Source organism: Chlorocebus sabaeus, chromosome 11 (assembly GCF_047675955.1).
Source record: "Chlorocebus sabaeus isolate Y175 chromosome 11, mChlSab1.0.hap1, whole genome shotgun sequence".
Taxonomy (NCBI): domain Eukaryota; kingdom Metazoa; phylum Chordata; class Mammalia; order Primates; family Cercopithecidae; genus Chlorocebus; species Chlorocebus sabaeus.
In genome coordinates, this window is record NC_132914.1 from 106094459 (window position 1) to 106109820 (window position 15362).

The window sequence follows — 15362 nt, forward strand, 5'->3', positions numbered from 1 at the left end:
GCCTTTGCACAGTAAATGCTCTGTAAGTATTAGCTTTTGTGATTATCATTATTATCCTCTTATCCAGCCTGGCCATTCCTCTCTCTCTCTCAATCTCTGTTTTTTTTTTGTTTGTTTGTTTTTAATTTGAGGTGAAGTCCTGCTGTGTCACCCAGGCCAGAGTGCAATGGCACAATCTCAGCTCACTGCAACCTCTGCCTCCCGGATTCAAGCAATTCTCCTGTCTCAGCCTCCCAAGTAGCTGGAATGACAGGTGCCTGTCACCATGCCCCGCTAATTTTTGTATTTTTAATAGAGATGGGGTTTCACCATATTGGTCAGACTGGTCTCAAACTCCTGACCTCAGGTGGTCCACCCACCTCGGCCTTCCAAAATGCTGGGATTACAGGCGTGAGCCACTGCGCCCGGTCCATTCCTCTCTCTTTTAAGAGGTTGCTGCTGATCTCTCCCTGACAAAAAGTGAGGGTTCTGCAGCCTCCTCCTTCAGGCCTTAATTCCAGGGAGCAATAGCTCCAATTTATTGAATACCTACTCTATGCCAGGCACTGTGTTGTTTCCAGTCCTCAAATCATCCTAGGGGTGTGGGGATTGGCATCTCCTGTTTGCAGCCAAGAAAACAGGCATATAGAGTTTAAGTGATATGCACAGGTGGGTTTCAAGCTCCCAGCAATAGAACAGGATGCCTGGGACACCCTCCCAAGTAGCTGGACCTCCAGGTGGAGTAGAGTTGGCTGTAAACCTGCTAGAATACGTGAGGTGGGGATGGGACAGTGTTGCCATCAGGGCTTAATTCTTTTCGGCTGAGCCTTCAGCAGCAGGAGAAGGGAGATATTCTGCAGGACACCCCAGCGGAGCAGAACTGTATGCAACAGGAGGGAGCTGCTGGGCTGCCTACCGAGGTCAGCAATGCCACCTGCCAGCTTGGGAGCCTCCACTCGCAATGCAACTGTGGCGCCAGGATGCTGAGGATCATCATCTCCATGGCATCAGCCATCTGCAGAGAGGACGGAGACATCATGAGGCCAGGATGCTGCTTGGTGCTGGGGAAGGCTGGCCAAGTCCATAACCCCAGAGACAGAGACTGTAGCGCACCCCTCTCTACCCGCTGCCAAGTGCCCTGCTGCACACCAAACCACACTCAAAGCTCCAGCAGTTAAAACCATGCATTACCACTGCAGGAATAGACAGATTATATTATTTTATATTATTTTGTCCATAATATATTATTATCCATAAATATATTATTTATATTATATTATTCTGTATGTGTTTTTTGTGTTTTACAAAATATGGACACGTGGCAAATGAAGTGGGAAAACATATTTCTAAAATCTGAGAAAAAAACGTTTTTATAGAGGCAGAGAGACTGATATTTTTAGTGCAATTAAAGACTGGCTTGTCTTTGGCTTATAGGTCATTTGTTCATGTAGAATAGAATATAATTGTCAGTATAGTTAACAAGTGTGACCTTTCAATACATTAAAACAGACTCGGAATCCCCAGCAATTAAACATCATGTACCTTTATGAGATTAGACAGACCAGGACAGACATGGAATCTAGAAGCACGCCCGTGTGGCCATGGGAATTTGGTACATGATAAAGGCAACTTTTCCAATTAGTGGGGGAAATGTTGTGGGGAAATTGACGATCCATTTGGAAGAATATATATTTAGATCACCATCTCCTGCCATTCACAAAAATTAATTTCAAGTATATTAAAGGTTTAGCTGTGCTGTTTGCCATAGCTAGGGGATTTGAATGAGGAAGCATGAGAATCTTGAAGCAGAAGGCACATTTTTAATCTATGCCTGCTTTTCTAAGGAGAGCTCTACAGCTGACATCATAATCTCATAGTAGCCCTGAGCCCAAAGAGTTGAAAGCCACTTAATTAGCTAGAAACTTCAACTCCTTCTTGGGGGCAACTGCCAAGCACACCCAACTCTCCTCAAGCACAGACCTCGTTATCACCACTTATCACGCCACATAAATTTTGTCGATTGGAATTCAAGCAAAGGCTCCATGTGCAAAGAACTGTGTCCTTCCTTGCAGACCATGGAAACCCAGCGGAGCAGCATGGGGGTTTCTTGGAGGCTGAGCCACTGCCCCTGGAAATACTTGCCCAAGCCAAGCCGGTGAGAACAGACAGCTTCCACTGAAATTTTCCAAAGCCAATGGCTTCCACCGCATCTTCCACCATGAAAGTATCTGGGAAGGAGAAAGGGAGAGGGAAGGAAGGAATCAGTGCACCTTGCAGTTGTCCTAGTGTGGGGTTTTCTGGGGTGGTCCCCAGCCAAGCTAATTAAAGGCAGCACATGCTGCTTTTAGAACTTATCCTAGAAAAATATTCCAATATGAAGTGATGTCCTACAACTGCAGCATGACTTACAACGGGAGAAATGGAAAAACCCAGAACGTCCATCAGTAGGGGGTTGGCTAAATAAATTATTAAGTAGATATTATACATATATAAATTATTAAATATCCACATTATGAAATATGACCCAACTGTTAACAAGAATGTGCAGATATAGAAAGATACACAAAGTATATTGTTAATTAATGTTTAAAAACACAACAAGATCAACAACAAGGATTTAGCATGGTTCTATTATTGGAAATGTATGCATGTGGGTGTATATATATGCACATGTATCTATCCATAGAATATATATAAGACTTTGAATTATGGTTTAATTTGTTTGTTGTCAGAGGGAGGAAGGAAAAAATTATATGAGAATTAACTTCCTTTTACAATTTATTACTTCCATGGCCAGAAAAAAAAATGAATACTTTTTTGTTTGTTTTGGTTTTGTTTTGAGACAGGGTCTTGCTCTGTTGCCCAGGCTGAAACTCAGTGGTACAATCATAGCTCACTGTAGCCTTGATCTCCTGGGCTCAAGTCATCCTCCTGCCTCAGCCTCCCAAGTAGCTGGGACTACAAGCCCATGCCACCATGCCCAGCTAATTTTTTTCTATTTTTGTACAGATGAGATCTCACTATGTTGCCCAGGCTGGTCTTGAACTCCTGAGCTCAAGCTATCTTCCCACCTCAGCCTCCCAAAGTGTTAGGATTACCGATGTGAGCCACTGTGCCCAGCCTGAAATACTTTAGAAAGGCACAATTCCATCTGCACTCCAGTGGAAAGATGTGCACACTATGTTGTTAAGTGAAAAGCGAAAGTTGTGGAGAGGTATGTGCCATAGGAGCTGCCTTTGTGATAAAATGTGTATACGTGTGTGTGTGCCAAGCAGGGGAAGTAAGACTGAGTGGACGTCTTACAAACTGCTTACCAGGCTCATCTTTGAAAACAACACTCACTTTCCTACTTTGAGCATTTCTTTAATGTCTGAATGCTTTCCAAATAAACAGGTGTTATTTTTATGCTCAGAAAAAAGCACAGATATAATTTATAAACTAATAAGTGTTTTGAAACATACTAAAAGACGGCCGGATGCTGTGGCTCATGCCTGTAATCCCAGCACTTTGGGAGGCTGAGGCAGGAGGATCACTTGAGACCTGGAGTTTCAGAGCAGCCTGGGCAGCATATTGAGACCCCATCTCTACTAAAAATATTTTTAAAAAGTAGCTGTGAGTGGTGGCTCACGCCTATGGTCCTAGCTACCTGGGAGGCTGAGGGAGGAGGATGTCTTGAGCCAGGGAGGTTTCAAGGTTGCAGTGAGCTGTGATCATGCCACTGCCCTCTAGCCTGGGTGACAGAGCAAGATTCTGTCTCAAAAAAAAAAAAAAAAAAAAAAAAAAATCGAAAAAACAAAACAAAACTAAACTAAAACACTAAACCCAATGTGCTATGCTGGATTGTATCTGGGAACAGCACAACTGCAATGACTGATGAAATCAGAATAAAGTCTGGAGCTGAGCTAATAGTAGCACACCAAAGTTAATTTTTTTAGTTTCGTTGTTAACATTAGGGGAGGCTGGGTAAAGGGTATGTGAGAACTGTCTACATTGTATCTGCATTTTTTTTGCAAAGCTAAAATAATTCCAAAATGAACAGTTAATTAAGAAATAAAAATACAGCTGGGCACGGTGACTGCACACTTTGGGAGTCCAAGGCGAGCAGATCACCTGAGGCCAGGAGTTTGAGACCATCCTGGCCAACATGGCAAAACCCCGTCTCTACTAGAAATACAAAAATTAGCCAAGTGTGGTGGTGCATGCCTGTAGTCTCAGCTACTCAGGAGGCTGAGGCAGGAGAATCACTTGAACCCAGGAGGCGGAGGTTACAGTGAGCTGAGACTGCACCACTGCACTTCAGCCTGGGTGACAGAGTGAGTTTCCACCTGAAAAAAATAAAAATACTAAAGGAGGATGCTTGGGTGGCCCTACGGGTGACCTCCAAGGATCTCATCAGCCCCTGCTGGGAGGTGTCCTTTTTTTGGAATTTCAACCATGGGCCTTGTATGTCAACCATAATTTTCTCCAGAAGTGTGAGCTGGTGTTGATCACATTAGCAGGGTGTGGTTTCCTCCAGCAAAATATATCATCCATAAGAACAGTAGTAACACTATTGTGGGGCATTTACTGAGTGCTCACTATCTGCAAGGCACTGTGCCAAAAGCTAGATGTGCATTATTTCACTTAATCCCCATCACAATCCTATGAGTTAAGGCCTAGTGTTAGCCCCATTTTACAGAGGAGGACATGGATTTGCCCTGTGTTTCACAGAGTTGGGAGTAGAGCCCAGATCAGACTGAGAGTAAAGCCTCAGCTTCCCTCCATCCCCTGTTATTGCCACGTTATCTCTGCCAACAGTAGGCTGTGCGTTCACGTCATTAGTCCTCTCTTAGATTTGGAATCTGAGGCTTTTCAGGAATGCATAGAATGTTTTCATTCATCAAGAAGTAAGGGAAGCTGGAGACCAGGTCCCACAGCACTGCCTCAGAGGCAGCACAAGGTCATGGGTAAGAATGTGGGCTCTGAGGCCGGATTGCCTGGGCATAAATCCAAATTGGCTAATTCCTAGCTGTATAACCCTCAGCAAGATACTTAACCCTTCTGTGCTTCAGTTTCCTCACCTGCAAAATGGGGAAGATGTTGGTAATAGATCCAATTGGAACTGTTGTGAGGATTAAATGGATAAAACATGTAAACTGGTTAGAGCAGTGCCTGGCACAGAGTAAATCCTCAGCCAATGTTAGCTGCTCCCATACCATCATCAGTGTCACCATTACCATCACACTATCATCATAACCAACATCACCACCATTGTCATTACACTGTCATCCCCACCATCATCACTATCACCGTCTTCACTATCAGCATCACCACCACTATCATCACCATCATCACCACCACGGCCATCATCTTCATCATCACCACCACCATCATCATCATCTTCATCATCACCACTATTGTCATCATCATCTTCATCATCACCACTATTGTCATCATCACCACCATCATCATCACTATCATCATCATCACCATCATAACCCCATTTTCATCATCATCATCACTATCATCACCATCAGCATCATAACCCCATCTTCATCATCATCATCACTATCACTATCATCATCATTAGCATCGCCAACCTTATCATCACCATCTTCATCATTATCATCATCATCATGATCACCGTCATCATCACCATAATCATCACTATCACCATCATCACCACTATCACCACAACCATCATCATCACCACCATTGCCATTATCTTCATTATCATCACCACCATCATCATCATCATCACCACCACCATCATCATCACCATCATAACCCCATCTTCATCATCATCATCACTATCATCATCATCACCATCATAACCACCATCTTCATCATCATCATCACTATCATTATCATGACCATCATAACCCCATCTTCATCATCATCATCACTATCATCATCATCACCATCATAACCACCATCTTCATCATCATCATCACTATCATTATCATGACCATCATAATCCCATCTTCGTCATCGTCATCACTATCATCATCATCAGCATCATAACCACCATCTTCATCATCATCATCACTATCATCACCATCAACATCATAACCCCATCTTCATCATCATTATCACTATCATCACCATCAGCATCATAACCCCATCTTCATCATCATCATCACTATCACTATCATCATCATTAGCATCGCCAACCTTATCATCACCATCTTCATCATTATCATCATCATGATCACCGTCATCATCACCATAATCATCACTATCACCATCATCATCACTATCACCATCATTATCACCACAACCATCATCATCACCACCATCATCACCATCATCATCATCATCTTCATCATCACCATCATCACTACCATCATCATCATCACCATCATCATCACCATCATAACCCCATCTTCATCATCATCATCATCACTATAATCATCATCACCATCATAATCACCATCTTCATCATCATCGTCACTATCATCATCACCATCATAATCCCATCTTCATCATCATCACTATCACCATCACCATCATAACCACCATCATCATCATCATCACTATCATCACCATCAGCATCATAACCCCATCTTCATCATCATCATCACTATCATCATCAGCAGCATCATAACCCCATCTTCATCATCATCATCACTATCATCACCATCACCATCATAACCACCATCTTCATCATCATCACTATCATCATCACCATTGCCAACTTTATCATCACCGTCTTCATCACTATCATCATGATCATCATCATCATCACCATAATCATCACTATCACCATAATTATCACCACAATCATTATCATCACCACCACTATCATCACCATCATCACTACCACCACCACCATCATTTTCATCATCATTACCATCATCTACACCATCTTCATCATCATCACTATCATCACTATTGCCATCCTTATCATCACCATCTTCATCACTATGATCATCACCATCATCATAATCATCACCATCATCACCATCATCACATTACTATCACGATCATCACCATCATGATCATCACCACCATCATCATCATTACCATCATCATCTTTGTCATCATCATCATTATTACTGCCATCCTCAGCCAAGTGATGTGCAATGATGCTAACTGGCAGGGATTGTGATGTAACCCTGCCTGCTGAAGTAAGCCATGTAAGCTCAGCCCCCACTTCCAGCTCCACCCCTTGGCCCTCTGGGCCCTCCCAACTGCCCCTTCACAAGAGCCCTCTGCAATTGCCTGCTGGGGAGGCAACCTTGACAGTGGCTCAGGCTGATTCCCCAACTGCAGGGCCCTCTCACCATCGGTGGGATTGGCAAATTCCTTGGGCACAGCTGCCCCATCATCCAGCTCCACAGCCTCTAGGCCCACGCGGACCCCTTCAATCTGGACTTCATGCTCTCCTGAAGCCGTGTCGTCCTCTGACCTTGCACTCTCACCTGTGCGACGGAATTTCACAACCCTAGAGAACAGAACAAATCTGGTCAAGATGGCTAAAGCTTCCTCCAAATGGCCTTGCTCTTGCTGCACAGTTCTAGTGACCAAGACAGGTGAAAGACTTCTTCTCATGGTTTGGAGAGCTGACGAATGGGGGTTAGCATTTCTGTTGAATTGGACTGGGGCTGGGGAGAGTGATAACTTCAAGAGTTATAATGTCAAGACTGCCATGTACAGTTGAGCAGATTGGGCACTGCCCAATTCCAGGGTTTCCTATTCACGTAGTAGGTTATGTGATTGAGGATATCTTTGTTTTAAGCCAGAATACTGTTTGTGAGTACATCTGTTTCAGATTTTAGACTCATCTGTCTATATCTAACATTTTGGTCATCTAAAGGTCACGTTAGGCCCACAAAAAGTTGCTCACGCCATATTTCTCAAAGTTTAAAGAGGATGCCATTTTTTAGAATAGAGACAAGGTGTCACTATGTTGCCCAGACTGGTCTAAAACTCTTGAGCTCAAGTGATCCTCCCTCCTCAGCCTACCAAAGTGCTGGGATTACAGGTGCGAGCTACCACGCTTGGTGCCAAAATTTTTAAATTGGGAAAATTCACATAAAAAGCCAGAATCCCAGTGTCTCTTGGAAAAAGTAGAATATCTCGCTGTCTGGAGCCCACATTCCTGCATTGGAATTGTGCTAGGTCTGGGCAGTGGGGGCCCCTGGCCCACCCTGACCCCAATTTTAGATGGGTCATGCACTCCACAGTTGACCACTATCTCCTCTTCTCCAGATTATCTCTAGCCCTAAGGGTCTTTTGCTAGTTATTCTTGCACTTGCTCTGTGTTCCTCTTACTTGGCTCATGGCCCCATTTGTCAGGCCCTGTAGGCATTTGAGTTTGAGACTCCATGGGTCCCACTCTCATGCAATATGTTCTTTCAAACTATGCTGTTGCTTGTTCCTCTGCAGGAAGCTTTGATTCTCTGGGAAGTCGTTTCTTCTTCTGCAACTCAGAGGCAAAATCACCTGTCTCCTTCCAACTTTGTCACTCCCAAACACAAAACTCCTGCTGTCTGCCAGCCCTAGGGTGGGTTTTGGGGTTATAGCACTGACAAGACAGATGTGTTCTGACCTCACTGTCTCTCAAGGGGATAGTGATGCCGAATGTGCAAGTCCTTTCTATCACGGCTTTGAGTCCTTACAGACTTTTTGAAGAAAGTTTGGGGTGCTGAGTACTGTGGATCATGCCTGTAATCCCAGCACTTTGGGAGGCTGAAGTGGGAGGATTGCTTGAGCACAGGAGTTCAAGCCCAGCCTGGGCAACATAGTGAGATGCCGTCTCTACAAAAAGTAAAAAACTTAGCTGGACATGGTGGTGTGTGCCTGTGGTCCCAGCTACTTGGGAGGCTGAGGTGGGAGGATCGCTTGAGCCCAGAAGGTTAAGGCTACAGTGAGCCGTGATCATACCACTGCAATCCAGCCTGGGCAACAGAGAGAGACCCTATCTGAAAAATAAAAAGAAAGAAAGAAAGAAAAGAAAGAAAGAGAGAGAGAAAGAAAGAGGAAGAAAGAAAAAGAGAGAGAAAGAAAGAAAAAAAGGAAAGAAGGAAGCAAGGAAGGAAGGAAGGAAAAAATAAAAGGAAAAGGAAAATAAAAAGTCTGGCTGGGCATGTTCACTCATGCCTATAATCTCCACACTTTGGGAGGCTGGGGCAAAAGGGTCGCTTGAGTCCTGTAGTTCGAGACAAGCCTGGGTGACATGGCAAAACCCCATCTCTACAAAAAATACAAAAATTAGCGAGGCATGATGGTGTGCACCTGTGGTCCCAGCTACTTGGGAGGCTGAGGTGGGAGGATGGCTTGAGCCCAGGAGGTGGAGGTTGCAGTGAGCCAAGATTGTGCCACTCCCTCCAGCCTGGGTGACAGAGCAAGATCCTGGGTTTTTTTTTTTACTTGTTTAAAAAAAAAAAGAAAGAAAGAAAGAAAAAGAAAAAGTCTGGAGTTACATGGGGCATGAATAACAGAGGTAGTATATGAGCAGATGGAGTACACATTTGATCCATGTTTTTAAAAGGCAAAAAAAGAGAAATATTTAAGTTCAAAATACTGCTATTATTAACGATTGCATCAGTCCATGTATTTCACCAAAGAATAACTGTTGCACTGGCATAGAAAGGGTAAATCTCTGGATTTCAGAAGCACAGGGAGCATACCCTGCTTGTGAAGTTCTAGAAGAGAAAAGACAGATCAAATCACAGTAATTCTGTAAACTCCTGAAACTCCACTCCTTGGCAAGGCTGGGCTTGGAAAACCTGAGCTGTCAGGCTCGTCTGGGCTGGAAATGCAGGGCCCAGCACAGGGTTGACAGACAGACTGGCGGGGTTTGAAGTTTGGTGCTAACATTTCACCCCATCTACCACAGTCACCTCTAATAGAATCAAGTTTGTGCTCTGTGCAAGTTCCAGCTGTTTTCCGTGCACTGGATCTGCATAGCACCTCTCTGAGGTTCATATTATTATCTCCATTTTACAGACAAGAACACTGAGGCCCCAGAACTCACATGGCTTGCCCACAGTCCCATAACTAAATAGGCATGGAGCCAGGATTCAACCGCAGTTTTTTCTGGCTAAAAACATTGTATTCCTGGCCAGTGAGAGGGTAACACCTCTTCAAACTCTTCCATTGCTTCCCATTTACTCTATTTTTTTATAAAGATATTTTATTTTGAGATATTTCGAGCATATAAAATTACACACGTAACAATGAGTGAAATCTTTGTTTCTGCTGTTTAACTAAAGGATTAGACATGTGAAATTGCCAACATTTGTCCCTAGTTCAGTTGAAGCCACCGTGTCTCCATCACTCACATCTTCACAGGTATTTCACATTTTAAAATAGGCAAAGGACTTCAATAGACATTTCTCCAAAGAAGACAGGCAAAGGGCCAATAGGCACGTAATAAGTTGCTCCATATTAGGGAAATGCAAATCAAAATCACAACGAGATACCATAAGATACAGGTTCTCACTCTGTTACCAATGCTCTTCTTTGATGATAGTGGGGGGGCTTTATAGGCATCATTATTCGATTTAATCCTCACAATAACCTTGAGAGATGGAGACTATTATTATCCCCACTGGATAAGACAAACAAATAGTCACTCTAAGCCTCAGTTTACTTCTTCTATACATTGGTGTCATAATTGCGCCGTAAGTCAGGTGTCCTAGAAGAAAATCGTGAAACAGAGATTCCTTTTTTATTGTGGTAAAATATACACGCCATAAAATTTGCCATTTTAGCCATTTTAAGTGTACAGTTCAGTGACATTAAGTTTCACCTGAAACTCTGTCCCCATAGAAATCAATGCTCCATTTTCCCCTACTCAGCCCCTGACAAGCGCCCTTCTACTTTCTGTCTCTGTGAATTTGACTCCTCTAGGGATCTCAGATAAGTGAAATCATACAGTATTTTTCCTTTTGTGTCTGGCTTATTTCCCTTAGCATAATGTCTTCAAGGCTCATCCATGTTGCAGCACATTGCAGAACTTCTCTCCTTTTTAAGGCTGAATAATATTCCATTGTGTGGACAGATCACATTTTGCTGATCCATTCATCTGTTGATGGACAAAAGTTGTTTCCATGTTTTGGTTATTGTGAATAACGCTGTAATGAACATGAGTGTATAAACATCTATTTGAGTTCCCGCTTTCACTTATTTTAGATATAGACCCATAAGTGGAATTTCTGGAGAAAAGGGTTATTCTATGTTTAAGTTTTTGAGGAATTGCCAGAATGTCTTCCACTGTGGCTGCACCGTTTTGTATTCTCACCAGCAAAGCACAAAGATTCCAATTTATCCACATCCTTGCCAATACTTGTTATTTTCCATTTGCTTGGTAACAGCCATCCTAATGGGTGTGAGATGGTATCTCATTGTGATTTTGATTTGCATTTCCCTAATATTGAGCAACTTATTATGTGCTTATTGGCCCCTTGTTTGTCTTCTTTGGAGAAATGTCTATTGAAGCCCTTTGCCTATTTTAAAATTGGGTTGTTTAACTTTTTGTTGTTGAGGTGTGCTTCTTTCTATACTCTGGATATAGATCCCTTATCAGACATATGATTTGCAAACAATTTCTTCCATTCCTTAGATTGCCTTTTTACTCTATTGATTGTGATCGTTGAATGCACCAAAGTTTGAAAAAAAAATTTTTAATACAGGATCTCATTCTGTCATCCAGGCTGGAGTGCAGTGGCGTGATCACAGCTCACTGCAGCCTCGACCTCCTGGGCTCAGGTGATCCTCCCACTTCAGCTTCCTGAGTAGCTAGGACTAGAGGTGCACACCGCCATGCCTGACTAATTTTTGTTTTGGATGTTTTTGGGTTTTTTGTTTGTTGGTTGGTTGGTTTTTGTAGAGATGAGATTTCACCATGTTGGCCAGGCTGATCTTGAACTCCTGAGCTAAAGCGATCCACCCACCTTGGCCTCCCAACCTGCTGGGATTACAGGTGTGAGCCACCATGCCAGGCCGAAAGTTTTAAATTTTGATGTAGCCCAATATATCTACTTTTATTTTTATTATCTGTTCTTTTGGTGTCATATCCATGAAATCATTGCCAAATCCAGTATCATAAGGCTTTTCTCCTATATTTTCTTCTAAACTTTTATGGATTTAGGTCTTTGATCCATTTTGAGTTAACTTTTGTATATGGTGTTAGGTAAGACTCCAACTTCATTCTTTCACATACGGACATCCAGTGTTCCTAATACCATCTGTTTAAAAGACTGTCCTTTCCCCCACTGAGTGATCTTGGCACCATTTTGAAAATCATTTAATCAAATCATATGACTCGAGAATTTATTTCTGAGCTCTTGATTCTATTCCATTGATCTGCATGTCTATCCTTAAGCCACACCTAAGTAAGTTGTAGTAAGTTTTGAAATTGGAAAGTATGAGACCTTCAATTTCCTTCTCATTTTTCAAGGTCACTTTAGTTATTCGGTGTACCTTAAGAGATTCTATATGACTCTTCAGGTAGACTTCTCTTTCTTTCTTTCTTTTTTTTGTCTTTCTTTTTTTCTTTTCTTTCTTTCACATCTCACTGTGATGCCCAGGCTAGAGAGCAATGGCACGATCTCGGGTTACTGCAGCCTCCGCTTCAGGTTCAAGTGATTCTCCTCCTTCAGCCTCCTGAGTAGCTGGGACTACAGGCACATGCCACCACACCCAGCTAATTTTTGTATTTTTAGTAAACATGGAGTTTCACCATATTGGCCAGACTGGTCTCGAACTCCTGACCTCAAGTGATCGGCCTGCCTTAGCCTCCCAAAGTGTTGGAATTACAAGCAAGAGCCACTGTGCCCACTCTCCTTTTTTTCTTTTGAGACAATGTCTTGCTCTGTCGCCCAGATTAGAGTGCAGTGACACTATCATAGCTCCCTACAGCCTCAAACTCCTGGATTCAAGTGATCATCCTGCCTCAGCCTCCTGAGTAGCTGGGACTACAGGCACGCACCACCACACCTAGCTTTTTGTTAGTTTGTTTCGTAGAGACAGGGATCTCATTGTGTTGGTCAGGCTGGTCTCAAACTCTTGGCCTCAAGCAATCCTCCTGCCTTGGCCTCCCAAAGTGCTGGGATTAGGATTTTTCTGTTTCTGCAAAACAGTGAGATGGGGATGTTTGTGCAAGCGATTTACTAAGGAAATACTCTCAGAGAAACCCATTGGGAAGCAGGAGGAGGCAGGAGGAAGCTAAGAAAGGATGTAGTTCCTGCTGAGGTCTGGCCTCAGCCTGACCACACAGGGAGCTCTGAAGTGTGACTCGTACCACCGAGAAGGTCCCACCCGGGGATGTGAGGGCTGGGCTGTTACACCCTCATATCAGTCAGTCCTTGGCTACGCCACCCCCAGCAGTGGAGGGCATAATCTCCCAGACAAGGTGGCTCCCCTCCACCAGGGGCAATCCAGAGGGAGCTACAGTTGTGAACCAACACTGGCAATAGCTGGGGGAGTGCCAGCCTGCTAAAGGAATCTGCAAAGGGCACCAACCGTATCTGCTACAAAGAAGCTCCTGCAGAATTATTACACAAATTAATTGTAAAGCACAAGATAAATGTGAGGGATTCATCATTGAATTCTCCTTCCTCGAACTCCTTGGATAATAGCCCTCAAACCATGCAACTAGTTATTGAGCATTTGCTATAAGCCAAGAGCTGTGCAAAGCCCTTTATATTATCTCCTGCTACCTTAACAATCAACTTATGAATTAGGTACGGTTATTAGACCATTTTATAGACGAGGAAGTGGCTGCTCAGGTTATGGCAGTTGGCCTAGGTCACACAGTTTGAAGAAGCTGAGGCTTCAGTTTGGTGGTCTTTGGTAAGAGCGCCTTCAGTCCTAGTCACTGGGTGTCAAGTCAGTGCCTCTCCCAGGCATTCACATATCTCAGGAACGCGGGCAAGGTCTAAACTGAGCTAGCTTGTGTGGGCAGGCTTGCCAGAGAGTGGAAAACGGTGTGTGTTCTGGAGCAGGAATCAAAAGGCACAGCTCCACTCTAGCCTGGTTGACAGCTCTTTGGACTGTCACTTGAGTCCAGGGGTTCTTGAACTGGATGTAGTCTCAGAACTTCCACGAGGCTGGTCACAACACGGACGGCTGGGCCCTGCCCCCAGAAGGTCTGATTCAGGAGGTCTGACCTGGGGCCAAACCGTTACACTTTGAGTGCATTCCCAGGTGCTGCTGACATCGCGGATCTGGGGACTGCTCTTCTCGTGCATCAGAGGTAGGCAAGTGATTCTGCTGTTCCCCTGCTCCCAACCCCTTCGTGAAGCAGACGCACTGAGGGACTGAGCCCCGAGGAGTCCCCACTCTCTTGTTGGCTGAGCTGGGTATCTACAGCTCACCCTCCTCCCCTGAGAGGCCTGTGACACAGGACTCAGGCAAACATCCTGCCTTCTGGAGCTGGGGCATCCCTTGCAGCTGGAAGGCAGGTGTCACTTAGGAGCAAAGGCTTGACAACAGACTGCCTTAGGCCTGGATATCTGGTCAGAAAGTGGGACCAGGACATCTCTTAAGCAGTACTTGCCCGGCAAGAACACTGTTTTATTCAAAATAGGTATTTAAGAGGTCTGCATGGTGGCTCATGCCTCTCATCCAAGTACTTTAGGAGTCCAAGGCAGGAGGATTGCTTGAGACCAGGAGTTTGAGACCAGGCTGGGCAACACAGCAAGACCCCATCTCAGGTTTTGTTTGTTTGTTTTGAGACAGAATCTTGCTCTGTCACTGAGGCTGGAGTGCAGTGGCAAGACCTTGGCTCACAGCAACCTCTGCCTCCCAAGTTCAAGCAATTCTTGTGCCTCAGCCTCCTGAGTAGCTGGGATTATAGGCATGTGCCACCACACCTGGCTAATTTTTATATTTTCAGTAGAGACAGACTTTCTCCATGTTGGCCAGGCTGGTCTCAAACTCCTGATTGCAAGTGATCCACCTGCCTTGGCCTCCCAAAGTGCTGGGATTACAGGCATGAGCCATCATCCCTAGCCTGTAAGACCTATCTCTACAAAAAAAAAAAAAAAAAAAAAAAAAAAGATTAGCCAGGCATGGTAGCACATACCTGTGGTTTTGGCCACTCAAAAGGCTAAGGCAAGAGGATCTCTTGAGCCCAGGAGGTTGAGGCTACAGTGAGCTATGATTGCACCACTGCACCCTAGCCTGGACAATAGAGTGAGATCCTGATTCTAAAGAAATACAGAAGTAAACCAAAGTAGGTATTTAGTTACGGTGACTTCTCAGGGATACTGATAGAGATTATGGGGTGCTTTAAAGCCAGCAGTGTGCCTATAAACTGGTTCTCAAATACCCTCCCCCAACAATATTGATTTGTAGCATTTGCCAATGTCTGTGTCCTAGATACTCCCATAATGGCTTGTTTCAACCTGACAGTGACTAAATAACAGGCTCCCCAAATTCTTGCATATTTA

At 44.0% G+C, this 15362-nt stretch overlaps 1 protein-coding gene across 3 annotated transcripts in view; it reads right to left on the reverse strand.

Annotated features, from left to right (window-relative positions):
- The window catches only part of SVOP (SV2 related protein), a 104098-nt gene that overhangs the window by 64394 nt on the left and 24342 nt on the right, over positions 1-15362 (reverse strand). For 2 of the 3 annotated variants that reach the window (XM_008004608.3, XM_008004606.3), the window contains exons 2-4: positions 7245-7405; positions 2122-2207; positions 896-994 (exon numbers count right to left, since the gene is read on the reverse strand). In XM_008004608.3, the coding sequence (XP_008002799.1) occupies positions 896-994; positions 2122-2207; positions 7245-7405 (346 nt within the window). The remainder of the gene's footprint in view (positions 1-895; positions 995-2121; positions 2208-7244; positions 7406-15362) is intronic. The other variant, XM_073021072.1, reaches the window with a different exon arrangement.